Raw genomic sequence first — 16462 nt, forward strand, 5'->3', positions numbered from 1 at the left:
GAAGAAGGAAGGGAGAAAATCAGGCTGTTTAGATACTAGACCTGATCACCTTCCCTCAAAGCCCTACACCCAAGCTTCATCCTTCTTTCTGCCTCTTCTCCAATCCCAGACTGTTCTGTTCCCAACTGTTTGATTCTTGCTTCAAGGTTTTTGTTGTTGTTGTTGTTATTGTTATTTTTTCATTTCTGGTCTTTTTTATGATTGTGTTAGCATGTTAACTTCAATTTGCAGTGATTATCGCAGTCCTCATCAGTTTTATGGTTATTTCATTCTTGAGTGCGCAAATTGTATAGCAAAACATATTTTTTTACATTCACTGAATTTTTAACAAGGTTTCATGTAGAGTGTATTGTTTTTTTTCCTACTCTCATTTATTCTTGTGCACAAGGTTTCTAGCTCGAGAGCTCCCTCTTCTGTCCATTCTGCCCAGTTTTGTGCAGATTCCTAAATAGGTGGTTTTGATGGTGGCTGAAGGATGTGGCAAAGGGTTGGAATGCCTTTATTCTCTTTGCTTTCTGCAAGATTCTTAAGTTCTTTAATTATTTGCTTTCATAGTCGCATTTCTTTTTTCTTTTTTTTTTTTTTTTGTTCATAGTCGCATTTCTAAGAGGTGCCATCTCTCTTTATTATCTGCTTCTCCCACAAAAACAATTTTTTGGCAAGTTTCCCACATTTGATCTTACATTTTCAATGTTTTCCCAGTGTTGTGAACTACCAAGTCCTAAACCGTGTTCAGCATTCTGGCATTTATCGTTACAGTTTTAGATTTATGTCTGAGTCAATTGATGCCCTTTATTCTTTTCCTTCTTCTTCTTTTTTTTAGAGACAGCGTTTCACTTTGTCGCCTTCGGTACATGCCATGGTATCACAGCTCACAGCAACCTCCAGCTCCTCTGCTTAAACGACTCTGTTTCCTCAGCCTCCCGAGTAGCTGGGACTACAGGTGCCCGCCACAATGCCCTGCTATTTTTTGTTGCAGTTTGGCCAGGGCGGCGTTTGAACCCGCCACCCTCCGTGTATGGGGCCAGCTATCTACTCACTGAGCCACAGGCGCTGCCCCTATTCTTTTCTTTCTCACAGATGTTTTAAGGACTAATATCCTACCCTGCACCAGAAGTATTCAATGGTAGGCTGAAGCAAGAGTTCTGTTGAATTTTTTTTTCCTCTATGTACAGGTAATTTGAGGTTTATGGTGCTCTGTGTCTCCTGGAGATGCTGAAAGCGCAGAGTATTGTGTGTATATACATAATGGAAAGTTATTCAGCCTTAAAAAATAAAATCCTAAAATACATAACAACACGGATGAACCTCAAGTTCGTTATGTTAAATGAAATTATCAAGTCACACGAGGATAAACACTGCATGATACCACTTATACAAGGTATATAAAGTTGTCAAGTTTGTGGAATTATAGCACAGAATGATGATCAGTAGGGTTGAGGAGAGGTGAAAAATGGGAAGTAGCTAGACAAAAGGCATAAAGTCTCGATTATGCAAGCTAAACAAAATTTAAAGATCTATCATAATACATTGCACCTATCATTAATAATACTTATTCTATACTTCAAAATTATTAAGAGGGCAGTTTTCATGTTAAATGTTCTTACTATAATATAACTATTTTAAAATAGCCAATTGGGTGCAAAAATACATAAAAAGGACACATATCATGAACAACTGACATTTATCCCGATAATGGTTACTCAACATTAGAAAGTAAATCAACATATTTATAAACCATGGCAGTGAAAGGATGGGATCTCAATAGAGACAGAATAAAGCATTTGGTATAAATATATATCTACCCCGATAATATTTTCCATCAAATTATAAATAGAAGGAGTAGAGTGCCGCCCCCATATGCCGAGGGTGGCGGGTTCAAACCCAGCCCCAGCCTAGCTGCAACAAAAAAAATAGCCAGGCGTTGTGGCGGGCGCCTATAGTCCCAGCTGCTCAGGAGGTTGAGGCAAGAGAATCGCGTAAGCCCAAGAGTTAGAGGTTGCTGTGAGCCATGTGACGTCATGGCACTCTACCCGAGAGCGGTGCAGTGAGACTCTGTCTCTACAAAAAAAAAAAAAAAAGAAAGAAAAGAAATAGAAGAAGAAAATAATAGAGCTAAGATTAAGTACAAAGATGACAAATTGCGTATTTATGCTATAAGATAAATAGCAACACAAAGATGTCTGCAATTAAAATTGATATTCAAATTTCTATTGAATGTTCTAGTGACCGTGATTAGGCAAGAAAAAGAAAGAAAGGCATTCAGTTTTTTAAAAAAGGAAACAAAGCAGAGAATTCTCATCTTTGCAGAGAATCCAGTGGAATCTAAAATAAGTGAGTTTAGACAGGTTGCAAGATTAAAGATGTATAGGAAATCAATTGTAATTGCAAATAAAAAATTGAAACTGGAAATATGATTTATAATAACTAAAAAAAAAGAATACTTGAGGAAATCTCATAAAAATGTAAACCTGAATACTAAAACCTGTAAAATATTGCTGAGTGTAATTTAAATATATTGAGGTACAAGACATATACTTTGGTTAAGGATAGAAAGACTCAGAAATAAAAAGGAATTAACTAGTTAATACACTTAACATGGATGAATATGAAAATAATTATGTCAAGTGAAAAATCCAAATGACAGATGTACACACTGTGTGACTTTGTATAAAACAGTAGAAAATAGGCAGCTATAGTAATAGAATACAGTGTACTACTTATCTATGGGTAATGAGGGAGCAAGAAGAAAGTATTACACAGAGGCAAAATGACACTTTGGGAAGTGACGTATGTTCTCCATATTGTTGAGGTGGTGGTTTCACATATAGGTAGATAAGGAATATCCCATATTTATCTTTTTTATTTATTTATTTTTTTTTTATTTATTTTTTTTTTTTTTTGCAGTTTTTGGCCGGGGCGTGGTTTGAACGCACCTCCTCTTATATATGGGGCTGGTACCCTACTCCTTTGAGCCATAGCACCGCCCCATATTTCTCTTTTTGTAGGAAACAGGGTCATGCTCTGTTCCCCAGGCTGAGGTGCAGTGGCACCATCATAGCTCACTGAAAGCTCCTCCTCCTGGGCTCAAGCACTCCTCCTGCTTCAACCTTCTAAGCAGCAGGGACTACAGGTGCACACCACCACGCCCAGCTAATTTTTCTTATTTCTTTCTTTATTTGTTTTCGTAATGTTGCTCTGTTGCCCAGGCTGACCTCTAATGACCCTCCCACATTGGCCCCCCAGAGTACTGGGATTACAGGCATAAGCTACCACATTCAGTCTAAGTATGTGAACTTTATTGTATGTCAGTTACACCACAACAAAGCTATTAAAAATAAATAATGTCTAAAAATCATAAAAACAAGCCCTACAGAGGAGAGGATATGAAAAATGAAACAACAGGGAGAAGTATCATTAATCAGTAGAGAAATGGAAAATTAAATGTACAAATCCATACCATCTAGAAGGTCTTTAGACAAAAATAAACGATAATAATGTGTGCCGGGCAAGGATGTGTACTAACACACTCATATAAACCACTGGTGAGATTATAAACAAATTTTATATGTAAATTTTTTAAATTTTTAAATTATTATCTAAAGCAGTGGTTCTCAACCTGTGGGTCGCCACCCATAGGAACTGTATTAAAGAGTCGTGGCACTAGGAATGTTGAGAACCACTGATCTAAAGGAACTAAATATACTCCCACCTATGACTTAGAAATTCAACCCTTAGCTTCTGAACAGCTAACGACACAGTCAGCAAAGCAAACAGACAACCTTCAAAATGGGAGAAAATATTCACATGTTATACATTGGACAAGGGGGTAGTGATGAGAATATACAAAATTCAAGCAAATCAACAGTAAAAGAGCAAACAGCCCCATCAATCAATGGGCAAGCTGCATGAACAGAGCCTTTTTCCTAAAGACAGATGAATGGCCAACAAACAAATGAAAAAACATTCATCTCTAAAAATCAGAGAAATGCAAAGCAAAACCACTTTCAGCTATCACCTAACACCAACGCGAATAACCCACATCACAAGGTCCCAAAGCTGTAGATGTTGGCAGAGGAGTGGAGAGAGGGGTGTATTTACGCACTGTTGGTGGGACTGCAAACTAGTACAGCCTTATGGAAATAAGTATGGAGAAGTACGGAAAATATTAAAAGAACTAAACGTAGACTTCCCATTTGATCCTACAATCCCATTACTAGGTGAAGAAAAGACAATCATTTTACCATAAAGTCATTTGCACCAGAATGTTTGTAGCAGCTCAGTTCACAATTGCAAAGATTGTGGAAACAACCAAGTGCCCATAAACCCTTCAGTGAATCAAAAACTGTGGTATATGTATGCCATGGAATACTTTTCAGTCATGGTAAATACTAGATGGATTTGGAGATCATTCTCCTAAGTCAAGTGTCTCAAGAATGGAAAAGCAAGGATCCCATGTACTCAGTTCTAATCCGAAAATAGTAGATTAACAACTACAGGCCCACACAAGAGAAAAACACAATTAAAGTCAAGCAAGGGGAAGTGGGGAAGAGGGCTCCATAAGTTCCCCCCTATCAGGTAAAATGTAGGGTTATATAGCACACTTCCTGGATGAAGGACACAGCAGCAACTTAAACTTTGGACTATACCCTTACAACACAGATTATGTACCCTAATCATATGTACCTTGATACTAACCAGAAATTTAAAAAAAGAAAAGGTTTGAGGGCATGTTTCCAACAATGAGATATTAAAAAATGTTCATATTATTCTTATTAATAATAGTCAAAAAGTGGAAACAAACCAAATGTTGAACAACACGAGGATGGATAAGCAAACTGTGCTATGGTCATATGAATTCTACATGACAATAAAAATAATGAGCTACTGCTACATACAAAAAAAATATGATGAATCTCAAAGACATACCCCCTAGTTTAGAAGCCATAGGCCAGGAGCAGTGGTTCATGCCTAAAATTCTAGCATACTGGGAGGCCAAAGAGGGAGGATAACTTGAGCCCAGCTGTTCAATATCAGCCTAAGAAAAAGTTGAAGGATTCACTGAATATGATGGTACACACCTGTTGTTTCAGCTACATAGAAAGGTGAGGCAGGAGGATCATTCGAGCCCAGGATTTTGAGGTTGTTGTGAGCTATGATGACACCATTGCACCCTAGACTGAGCAAAAGAGCAAGACCGTTCCACACACACAAACACAAAAAATAGAAGCCACAAATATATATGCTAACCTTCCATTATACAAATTCAAAAACAAGCAAAACAAACTTATGTGAGTGGGGGTTTTCTTGGAAAAGGGAGACAGTGTCAATGAGAAAGAGCATGAGAGAGTCTTGGTGGACGTAGATGGTCTTTCAGTCTGGTGGTTATTGTATCAGTGTAGGCATAGGTTAAAAATTAGATGTAAATTTCAGATAAGTATACTGTATTGTGTTTTCTCTCAATTAAAAATATATAAAGAGATAAGCTATAACCAATGTTATATAAAGTTACATTATAATGTAACTTTAGGAGATGAATGAAGAGTAATTTCATGAGAATAGTTTATGTACCAGTCCAGTGAGGAGCCAGTTCAATAATAGCAGGTGGATAGAAGCCCCTGGAAGGATATTTTAAAGCAAAACAAAATGACACCTATGGATTATACAATAGGATTGAGGACTTAAAAAAAAAAACCTTCAATTTGACAGAAGAATTTGCTTTTTATTTCATAGTTGCTATAACAATAGAAACTCAAAGAAGGACATATAATTCTACTTTACCATTGGACTTTAAGACATCCTCTATTCATAGGGTCATGAAAATAAAATATCTTGTATTGGCTAACTACCATACATGACAAATCAGTCTCAAATTTATTAACTTAAAACAACAAATATTTACCACATCACCCGGTTTCTGAAAATCAGGAAGTAGGAGCAGGTGAGCAGGTGTCTGGGCTGAGGATTGCTCACCAGGTTGCAGTCAAAATGTGAATTTGGGTTGTAGTTACCTGAAGTCTGAAGCCTGGCTGGAAAGTCTGCTTCCAAGAAGGCTCATTCACATGTCTGTTGACTGCCTCAGGACAAGGCAACCTCTGGGAGGTGAGGAGTCATCTCAGTCATCTCCCTATAATCACAAGAAACTAAATTCTGTCAACAACCTGAATGTAAGATTGGAAGAGAGATTCGAGTTTTGAATGAGAATGCAGCCTGGCCAAGACCTGATTCCCTTCTTGTGAGACCCTGCACAAAGAAACCGACCTGTGCTATCACAGATTCTTGACCACAACACCTGTGAGATAATGAACATGTGTTATTTTAAGTCTATAACTGTATGGTAATTTGTTATGTAACAACACATAGAAACTATTGTATATATTTAGAATAATATATTCAAGGCATCAAGATGAAATTAAGGAACTATAAACTGACTCTTGGTTATGTTTCTTGCTGATTTTCTCAAGTTCTTTGTAGATTCTGGTTATCATTTCATTTTTTTTTCTTTTTTTTTTTATTGTTAAATCATAGCTGTGTACATTAGTGCAATCGCCTGTACCCATTCTAAGATGCACCATAGATGTGGTTTTCATTTCTTTATCAGATATTTTCTCCCATTCTGTGGGTTGTCTATTTGCCCTTTTGTTTTGTCTCCTTGGCTTTGCAGAAGCTTCTAACTTTGATCAGGTCCCATTTACTTATTTTTGCTGTTGCTGAAATGTTTTGGGGGTCTTCACGAATTCTTCACATAGGTTGGTAGCTATAAGAGTTTTTCTAACATATTCTTCAAGGATTCTCATAGTTTTCTGACTTAGGGTTAAGTCTTTTTATCCATGGTGAGTTAATTTTTGAGAGTGGTGAGAGATGTGGAGCCTGTTTCAGTCTTACATGTGGCTATCTACTTTTCCCAGCACCATTTGTTGAACAGGGATTCTTTTTCTCACTGTAGGTTTTTATCTGTTTTGCCAAAAATTGGATGGGAATAGGAGGATTATTTCATCTCTGGGTTCATTCTCTGTTCTGATCTATAGTGGGCAAAAGACATGAACAGAAAATATCATTATGTCAGATGACATAGGATCAGAAAGGTTTTTAAAATTTCCAAACAAAAGATGCTGGTGAGGATGTGAAAAGAAAAGAACTCTTATACACTGCAAACTAGTGCAAACTAGTGCAACTATTTTCCTGATGGAAAATCATATGGGGATACCTCAAAGAGCTTAAAGTAGAACTACCATTGAATCAGCAATTCTACTGCTGGGTATGTACCCACAGGAAAACATGTCATTCTGTAAAAAGGGCGCCTGCACCTGAATGTTTATAGCAGCACAATGCACAATTACAAAGACATGGAAACAACCCAAGTGCCCACCAGCACATGAAAGGATTAACCAAATGGGATGTATGCATACCATGGAGTACTACTCAGCCATCCATAAAAAGAAAAATGGTGGTAGTATCTTTTGTGGTAACCTGGAGGGAACTGAAAACCATTCTTCTAAGTGAAACATCACAAGAATGGAGAAACAAACACATGTACTCAATAACAAGTTGGAGCTAATTGATTGACACTTATGTCCACATATGGAAGTAAACCTCAATGAATATCATAGAGAGGGGGATAGGGTAAGAGGGGATGGGTAAATTCACACCTGTTGGGTACAGTGCACACTGTCTGGGTAAAAGGCATAGCCATACCTTTGACTCAGTCTGTATAAGAACAAAGCCTGTAAACAAAACATGTGTACCCCCAATATACTGAATTTTTTTAAAAGTAGGTTTTTTAAAGTGAAAAAATACAAAAATTAATAATGTATAAAAAAGAAACAGAAATTTCCTCTTGGCATAACTATTTTGCTATTATGGTGTGTTACGTATTTACTTATCCTTTCCTGTTCTATATCCAACATATAGGGTGTCATTCAACCAGATCCTTCCATCTGCATTTGCACATTTCAGAGAAAAACTCCAGAAAATAATAGAAAATTAATGTGCCTATCCCCAGAGAATATTTGGTACAAAGTCTTACATAAGAAAAAAGTCTTTCCCATCCCAAAGACTACAAAGATATTTGCAGGATGAAGAAAGGCAGAATGCAGATAAGACCAGGAGGAAGAATAGTAAAAATAAAACAGATCAGAATGGCCTGGACTGAGTGTGACTAATGGGGTGGTACCAGGCTGTGAGAAAGACACAGCCTTGGATCACAGTATCCTCCATGCAAGCCGACACCTGTCAAAATGCCCTTAAATTACGTGGGAACTGAAAAATAACATATGGACTATAATTGGGAGGCAACAGAAATTTTTTTCTCCCAGTGGAAAATATTCTTAGCCGAAATTTCTCTCCAAAATTAGACATCACTCATCATACTTAACACCTTCTTTTTGCTCCATATGAAACTGTAATCAACCTTTGTGAGTTATCGGGGAAACTGGGGAAAATTGGACTCTGGAAGCCTCATGGGCTAATGATGTAAAAAGTAACAAATAGAACCTATATTTGTATATATCTAAATGAAAATAGCTGAGATTCATTGTTGGCAAAAATGATGGAAGTTGAACAGCTTTGGTTCATTACAGAGACAACCACTCCAAGTGTCAAAACCCAAACAGAAGAAATTCCCTTATACGTAGAGACTAGTGAGATGAGCTAGTTGGTACCAAAAGTTAACTGATTTTCATTACAAATGTATCTATTATATTTAAATTTTAATTAAAAGCATTATTTTGGCTTGGCACCTGTAGCTCAAGGGGCTAATGTGCCAGCCACATACACTAGAGCTGGCGGGTTTGAATCCAAACAATGCCAAACAATGACAACTAAAACCAAACCAGGTGTTGTGGCGGGCACCTGTAGTCCCAGCTACTTGGGAGGCTGAGGCAAGAGAATCGTTTAAGCCCAGGAGTGGTAGGTTGCTGTGAGCTGTGATGTCACCACACTCTATCAAGGGCAATGGCTTGAGGCTCTGTCTGAAAAAACAAAAACATTATTTTGTAATCACCTGGAAAACAAAAACAAGTCTCCTGAAAGTGCAACACAAAATCTGTCTTAGTTCTAGTCAAACATTTGAAAGTTATTATATTCTATCCTGTATGTTTCATTATGTAACATAAGTGCATTTTTTCCCTAAGTCAATCTTCATACAAGAAGGTGAAGTGGGGCGGCGCCTGTGGCTCAGTCGGTAAGGCGCCGGCCCCATATATCGAGGGTGGCGGGTTCCTGCCCGGCCCCGGCTGAACTGCAACAAAAAAATAGCCAGGTGTTGTGGCTGGCGCCTGCAGTCCCAGCTACTCGGGAGGATGAGGCAAGAGAATCGCTTAAGCCCAGGAGTTGGAGGTTGCTGTGAGCTGTGTGAGGCCAGGGCACTCTACCGAGGGCCATAAAGTGAGACTCTGTCTCTACATAAAAAAAAAAAAAAAAAAGAATGTGAAGTGTTCAGTTCACAGTCCTATTTATATTTTGACAAATAAAATTTAGAAGGACCTTTCCTCTTCTGGGTCTTTGTATATTAAAAATCAACTTTGTTCTTAACATTATCATTTAGTTGAAATATAAAGCTATAAAGCAAATAGAGATGTCAATATAAATTTCTTAGGATGTATATAATGAAATAGTTATAAAGTGGAGTTGGTTTCTGATAGCCATGAGGTCAGGAAAATCCCATCCAAGTAACAGGTATTGGAACTCATGGTTGTCCCTATCCCTTCTTTCACATTTCCAAAATGCCTCAGTGAAATCTAGTGGCCCCTCCCTCTAAGAAAGGAATTTTTCAGTAGTAGACACATAACTTTTAGAAAGAGAATGAGACCGTTGTTTTATATGTAAATGACTCAAGCTTGTGTAATGCACAAGCTTACAAATGTGTTCCCCTCTGAAGCAGGATGATACAAGAAAATCATCATATGGCACTTTCAGCTCTCTATACAAACATATAGATATCAATAAAGAAGATTAGCATTATTTTTACTTTGAGAAAAGTGAGGTGAGATTGTAACTTCCCAATTTAGTATGCCACACTAAGGACTGAAGTGATGTTGCTGCATATTATGTTGATACATATTATTATTTGATACATATTATTTTAATAATTTAAAATTATTTAAATTTTATTTAATTTTTTGCCAAGAGAGTTTATAAGAATGTAAGCAAAATCACATGAAAATGCAATAAAACGACACTGAATTTTATGTTAACCATATGCATTACATCAAAATACTCATAAAATTCTTCATACTTTATAATTTCAGGTATAGGTACACAAATTTCATCAATTTTAAAACACATGGCTTCAAATGTATGAAAATTGTATAAAAAGACAATATGAAGCATTTTACAGAGCTAAGAAATAGATAATTAGTAATAATATGAGGTAAAAGTACCATTCTTAGTAATCCTGGATCCTTAGTCCCCACTCTCCCTCAAGAAACACTTAAATGAGATGTCTTTTACAGATATAAGGATTTTTCTCTTCACAAGATTCATGAGTACCACTGTTCACTGCGCAATAAATTATGCATTTCCTTGGATCTGAAGGTGTAATTGATGGAAATCTGTAATGCAGAACAAAATATTCACATATGGGAAAAGGAAGTGAGAATGTTCAGGGATGATTTTTTTTTATTAAAGTATAGCACTTTTAAAAGCACTTAAATGAGATACTAACACATTGAGTAACTTTTTCTTTCAATAATCACAATTTTCATGTTTCCAAGAATATAATATTCCAAAACACTCAGTTATTCCCTTACTAATCAGTAAGTGCTGAGGCCAGGGATTTTTTTGTTTTTGTCATTAATGGTTTTGATGTGTGCTATGCTTTACTTCTGTTTATTTAAAATGTAGTATCTGATCTAGTCTAGAAAAACAACCAGAGCATAAACTCTGACATTGGTGTGATGCTGAAAATCCCACATTTATAAGTGAAAATGAGATTCAAACATTATAAATTTATAGAAAATAAGCCCAGAATATTTAACAGAGGAGAAGATGCTGAGAAAGTTGGGCTCCACCAGAATAAAATATAATGGACATACCATTTTCTCTGGACTGCCCCTGGTGCATGTGAGCACCTATCTGTACATGCTCATGTCCCCATGTGTTTTACTAAGGCAAGCTAAAGAATACGTCAAAAGTTCTTTTATAATCACAACCACGCTAACTTTCATGTCCTTGAACACAAACTTAGACATTATAGGTGGAGCTTCTCATGCCTTAGGCAGGTTATTTTAGTTTCAGTTCTCCTAGATGCTACCTTCACTAATCAGATCTAAGGATTAATTTACAAAGGTAAAAAAAAAAAGCCTTGGCTAAACTTACAATGCCTGCAAAAAACGAGAGCCATCCTCCCAAAACCACGCAGCATGTTTTTCATCGTAAGAGAGTCCAATCCAGTAAAAGTGTTGATTGGAGTGCATAAAAGCCTGCTTAGAGTCAGAGACAAACATATTAGCTGATTTGAATATTTTCTGGGTATAACGTCTTTTTAAGGACATCAGTGTTTACAATAAGATTCAGCTCGTCCATCATACAAATTACTTTTAACTGCCAATTTAGAAAGTATAGTCAGATGCCTCAAATTGCTCATTTATCAGACCCATTTATTTAAGAGAAAAAAATACCATAAAATCTTACTTCTTGAAGGAATAAAAAAGCTTAAAGGAAGATAGTTTTCGTGGTAGCTTCCTTCACAGGGAATCCATGGTAAAAGTTGATCCCAAATTAACACTATCATGAAGGATAAATCCCAGGGTTATAACCTACTCAACCTCAGCTCAGCACAGACACTGCATGAAACTGGAGACATTTTTCACTTGTTCTTAAGAAGTGGGTAATTGGAGAGACTTCTGACTTGGGTCTTCCCCTTTGCCAGAAGTTCTGGTGCTATTTACTCCTTCTGTATTCCTTTCTGTCTAACAAAATCCTATCTTACCACTGGGGGGAAAAAAAAAAAAGAAGTGGGTAATTTGGGCAGTGCCTGTGGCTCAGTGGGTAGGGCACCAACCCCATATACCAAGGGTAGCGGGTTTGAATCCGGCCCCGGCCAAACTACAACAAAAAAATAGCTGGGCATTGTGGCGGGCCCCTGTAGTCCCAGCTACTCAGGAAGCTGAGGCAAGAGAATCACCTAAGCCCAGGTGTTGGAGGTTGCTGTGAGTTGTGATGCCACAACACTCTACTGAGGGCGATAAAGTGAGACTCTGTCTCAAAAAAGGAAAAGAAAGAAGTGGGTAATTTTTGTGATTATATTTTCTATACTTGTTTCATATTATATCCAATAAAAAAGCTACATAGTTACAAAGGAAATTATAAATTCCGTTAAAGGAAGTAAAAATTGCAAAGTCCAAAATAATGACTTGTTATTTCTTCTTTGAATTTTCCCTGAAAAGTTCCTCAGACTTTATCTGTCGCCTATCTTAATTTTTATCTCTAAGATGTAAATCTTTGAGGAATTTTATGTGCGTTTTACAATGATCGTTTTAAGGTACATGGGATTGGTAGGTCATTAGTTCTACTTACCACGGAGAGTCCCTGAGCTACAAACATCCCGCTGACGTGCGGCTCGCTTACAAATGGGGATGACAGGTACCTGTTCCAACTTGCAACGGGTTCAATTAAGAATAAACCTACAGAACCTATCTCCTTCATAACCTGGAGACCACCTGTAATCTGATTAAAGTCTTGAGTCAAAGTGTTTAGCTTATTTAGACACATTGATTTCCAGAGCAAAGAAAACATAGGAAGCTAGAATCAAGTACATGCCAGTTCATCTTTGTCTTGAAGCGGAAGTAAACTGGAATTCTGAGAAATGCAGGATTTCCTACTTTCTTCCCAAGTTTTCTCTTCAGTAGAAACAAAGTAACAGTTGCATTTGTACCCAACCCACTTCTCTGGGCAATGACAGCAGTCAGAGGCTAAGAGAAAAAAAATAAAACATCACAAATAACATTGGATATTTCAATTTCTTATTATTATTTAATCATTTAATTATCTGTTTATTCATTTTATTCTACAAATATTCTTTGAGAATTTACTATATATACCACTGTTCAAGGGCTATGAATATGAACAGATGATATATGATAGTTTCTCCTCATGAAGGTTAGGTTTCAAGGATAGATTCAGAATTATATAATTTCCAATTATTTACTGACTATATATGAAAGTAATTTAGGTTTGTTTACAAAAGAAATTCAGTATGTTAAAACAGCATATGGCCGCATATACAATGGGGCATTAGAAGAACCTTTTCTGAAGGAATTGACCCAAAGCTAAGCACTGTAGTATAAATAGGAGTTAAACAAATGAAAGAAAGATTTAAAAGAGGAAAATATTGTAGAATAGTTACTGTGTCAGAAGAGAATATTGTACAATGGAAGAATTCTGATACATATTTGGACATTTTACTATTAAAAAAAGATAAGCCAATTAATCAGCTTAAGGTCTGATTAGACAGTTTATCAGTGACGTCTTCATCACTACTTGGCCACAGTAACACTAGTCATGACACATGGCAGTCACTCAAATCTTTGCCTTGTAAGTGGTGGTGAAGGTTTTGAGACAAGGCAAAAAATATAAATGAAGTCCTACAGGATCAAACAAGATGGTGAGAAAACATGGAGATAATTTGGGGAAAAATACACTTTAAAAAATGGATTTTGAGTTGCGTTCCCTGGATAAGGAAGGCTTAGAATTGCAGAAATCTGTGTACTGTTTCCTGAGTCATAAAAGAAGCAAAAGAAAGGTTAAAAAGACATGAAAGTAGAGGTTATACACAGACAGGTAATTAGGATAAGCTGTAATATTTACTGTAGGTTTTTATGTGTTACTTAATCATGAGCACTTAGGAAACATAGCTGTCATTTTGAGCTACTATTTTTCTTATTAATTACATATTAATAAATTTTCCCTATTAATACGCAAATGATGCACATTCAATATAGTTTAATCATTTTTACATTAGAAAACAATAAAATGAGACTACCCTACAATTAATAGGAGAATGTGCAACTTGCAACGGGTTCAACTAAGAATAAACCTACAGAAGTATAATTACCAAGTATAATATTTATTTCATCTTGCTCTTTTATGTAAGAAACAAAAGACTGTCTAACCTACCTTCCTGGAGTTCTTTGTTGGGGCCTGGAGAGACAGTTGACTCATTATGAGGTTCAGTAAATGCTACAAGAAATGATTAGAAATTTTCTTAGTTAAGTATATGTTTATGAAATAATAAAATAGTACATACTCAATATTAATAAAATGAAATTTTTATTATAAATTATATCCTTAATCTTTTGATTTTTGCATAGACTTCTCTAGAAAAACTTACAAATATTGTTCAACAAAATTCCCAGAGTAGCCACCAACAAAAGGCAGATTAGTCCTAAAGTCCCAGAAATCAACCTCCACGGAGTGGTCTGAAACACTGTAGAGAAAGACAAACAGAACAATGACTTAAAGGACAAACACAGGGGCTGAAGTTCTCAAAAACAGAACTCAGGGAGTAGCGTCCAAAAAGTTCTTGCATTTGATAATAGCTATCTCATCAATAAAACTCTACAACATGAAGACGTTCCATCAGGACTTCACCCACTATTAACATTTTTGTGCCGTGTACCTTGTTCTTTGGTGTGATTACCCATACACTTTCTTCTGTCTCAGTTCTGCCTCAATAATATAGATTTACCAACTTTTTTTCTTCTGAGACAGAATCTCACTCAGTCACCCTGGTAGAGTGCTGTGCCTTCACAGCTCATAGCAACTTCAAACTCTTGGGTCAAGTGATCCTCCTGCCTCAGCTTCCGGAGTAGCTAGGCACCTACCACAACACCTGGCTAATTTTTCTATTTTTAGTAGAGAAGGGATCTCACTCTTGCTCAGGCTAGTCTGGAACTCCTGAGCTCAGGCCATCTGCCTGCCGTGATCTCCCAAAGTGCTAGGATAACAGGCATGTGCCACTTTACCCAGTTTACAAATGTTTTTTAAATTGTCTGAGAAACATAAGATCTGGGGTAAGAAGAAATCAAGAAGCACCAATCTGTGTTACATGGGCTTATATAACAGATATTTACTTATATTCTTTCAACAGAATCAGATGATAGTATAATTCCCACCAGGTAGATGAGAAAACATAGAGTCCAATAATAATCTTGTTTTCTCAAGGTGTCAAACCTAGTATGTATCCAAACCAAAAATCAAGTGAGTATGCTTAGGCCCAGACTCTTGCACTTCACATGGTCTATCATTTTTACAATAATATTACTTAGGAGTGTGCCTTCTCCTAATCTTCAACAGGCTCTGCTCTGGTATATGTCTAGATGCCCACGGATTTGTTGAGGTATTATAGGGAAGAGAAAGTGTAGGAACATTCTGATTTGATGACTGATTCTAAACCAACGTATGGGTAATATCTTGGGGACCCGGGCTCACTTCAGAGTACATTGACTTATGATGCATAAGAGTTTTTTCCAAGAACATTACATTTATGCATACTCAAAATTATTTGCTTAAAGACTTTTCCCCTAATACATATTAACATTAGGAGATTCTACATGAACATTAGCACACTTTCAAGAAGTGATGCTGTTGTTAGTATAATATGTCAAACTGTTAATCAGTGTAATTTTTGGATATCATAACACAAAGAATAAACTTTACAAAACGTTTAAGCATCATGTGATTACTATTTGGCATTCTCTATTTATTTCCATGCTAGAATTACGTTGCTCACAATTTAACCAAGTCGGTTTGATTCTCACTCAGAATTTAGAAATAGCCCTGAAGTTGCTTTTTGAAACTATTGGAAAAGTTCCACAAACTCATGTCTAAGTTACAGAATCAAGAATCAGGAAAATAAGATGAATGTAGAAAGTGCTGATCCACATGAAAAGCCTAAAAATACCCTCTGTTAACAAGGAAATCCTTTTCTCTTTAAGCACTGCCCCAAAATTAGCCAATCCATGAAATATCTTTTCTGGTTACCTTGTTTTTTTTTTAATTTTGTGACTAGGGTCACACATACCTGCCATGAGAAGTGATGTACCAAGGTCACTGCAGAGAAGACACGATGTCTGCTTGTTCAGGAAGAACCAGGTCAGATCATTGGAGCTGAGCTGGATGTTAAGGAATCTTAACATTGACCGTGAAAAAATTCAACATCGAAAGAGAAAGAAAAGTTTGTGTATTTAAATGATGCTCTTTGGTCATCTATTGGCGACATATGTTGGTATGGCACAGATAAGAAGCAGCAAAGCAGTCAAATTACAAAGCTTTCAGTTTGTTCCAGGAACTAAATCACAGGAAATCCTCACAGTACTTTTGTAATGCTGACACCTTGACCAGCACTAAAAAAAGGTGAGAGGGAGGTTTTTTATTATGTTTGAGTATCAAAGTCATCTCGAAACGTTACTTGGAAAATGGGGAGAAATGGACAAACCAAAGATAAATTTATTTAGCATAACAA

The 16462-nt window shown here is 36.6% G+C and overlaps 1 protein-coding gene across 2 annotated transcripts; it reads right to left on the bottom strand.

The window, feature by feature from the left end:
• Positions 1-9967: 9967 nt before the first annotated feature.
• Positions 9968-16246, bottom strand: LOC128562463 (natural killer cells antigen CD94-like). Of its 2 annotated transcripts, none has more exons than XM_053557428.1 (6): positions 16022-16246; positions 14330-14425; positions 14116-14178; positions 12760-12911; positions 11317-11420; positions 9968-10550 (listed from the first exon to the last, which is right to left on the bottom strand). In XM_053557428.1, exons 1-6 carry the CDS (start codon positions 16134-16136, stop codon positions 10430-10432), a joined length of 651 nt encoding a protein of 216 aa, XP_053413403.1. In that variant the 5' UTR covers positions 16137-16246; the 3' UTR covers positions 9968-10429. The 2 variants fall into 2 exon arrangements, with proteins under 2 accessions (XP_053413403.1, XP_053413404.1); XM_053557429.1 differs by lacking the exon at positions 16022-16246 and adding an exon at positions 14618-14740.
• Between the last annotated feature and the right edge of the window lie 216 nt (positions 16247-16462).

Source organism: Nycticebus coucang, chromosome 12 (genome assembly GCF_027406575.1).
Source record: "Nycticebus coucang isolate mNycCou1 chromosome 12, mNycCou1.pri, whole genome shotgun sequence".
Classification (NCBI taxonomy): domain Eukaryota; kingdom Metazoa; phylum Chordata; class Mammalia; order Primates; family Lorisidae; genus Nycticebus; species Nycticebus coucang.

Excerpts from the sequence above, each read along its gene's own strand:
- LOC128562463 (XM_053557428.1), bottom strand. The coding sequence starts at position 16,136 with ATGTTAAGATTCCTTAACATCCAGCTCAGCTCCAATGATCTGACCTGG. Across the intron at positions 11,421-12,759 it reads TTCAAGACAAAGATGAACTG|GCTTTTATGCACTCCAATCA; the intron begins GCATGTACTTGA and ends GACTCTAAGCAG. Across the intron at positions 10,551-11,316 it reads TCTCGTTTTTTGCAGGCATT|ATTTCCATCAATTACACCTT; the intron begins GTAAGTTTAGCC and ends TCTGCATTACAG.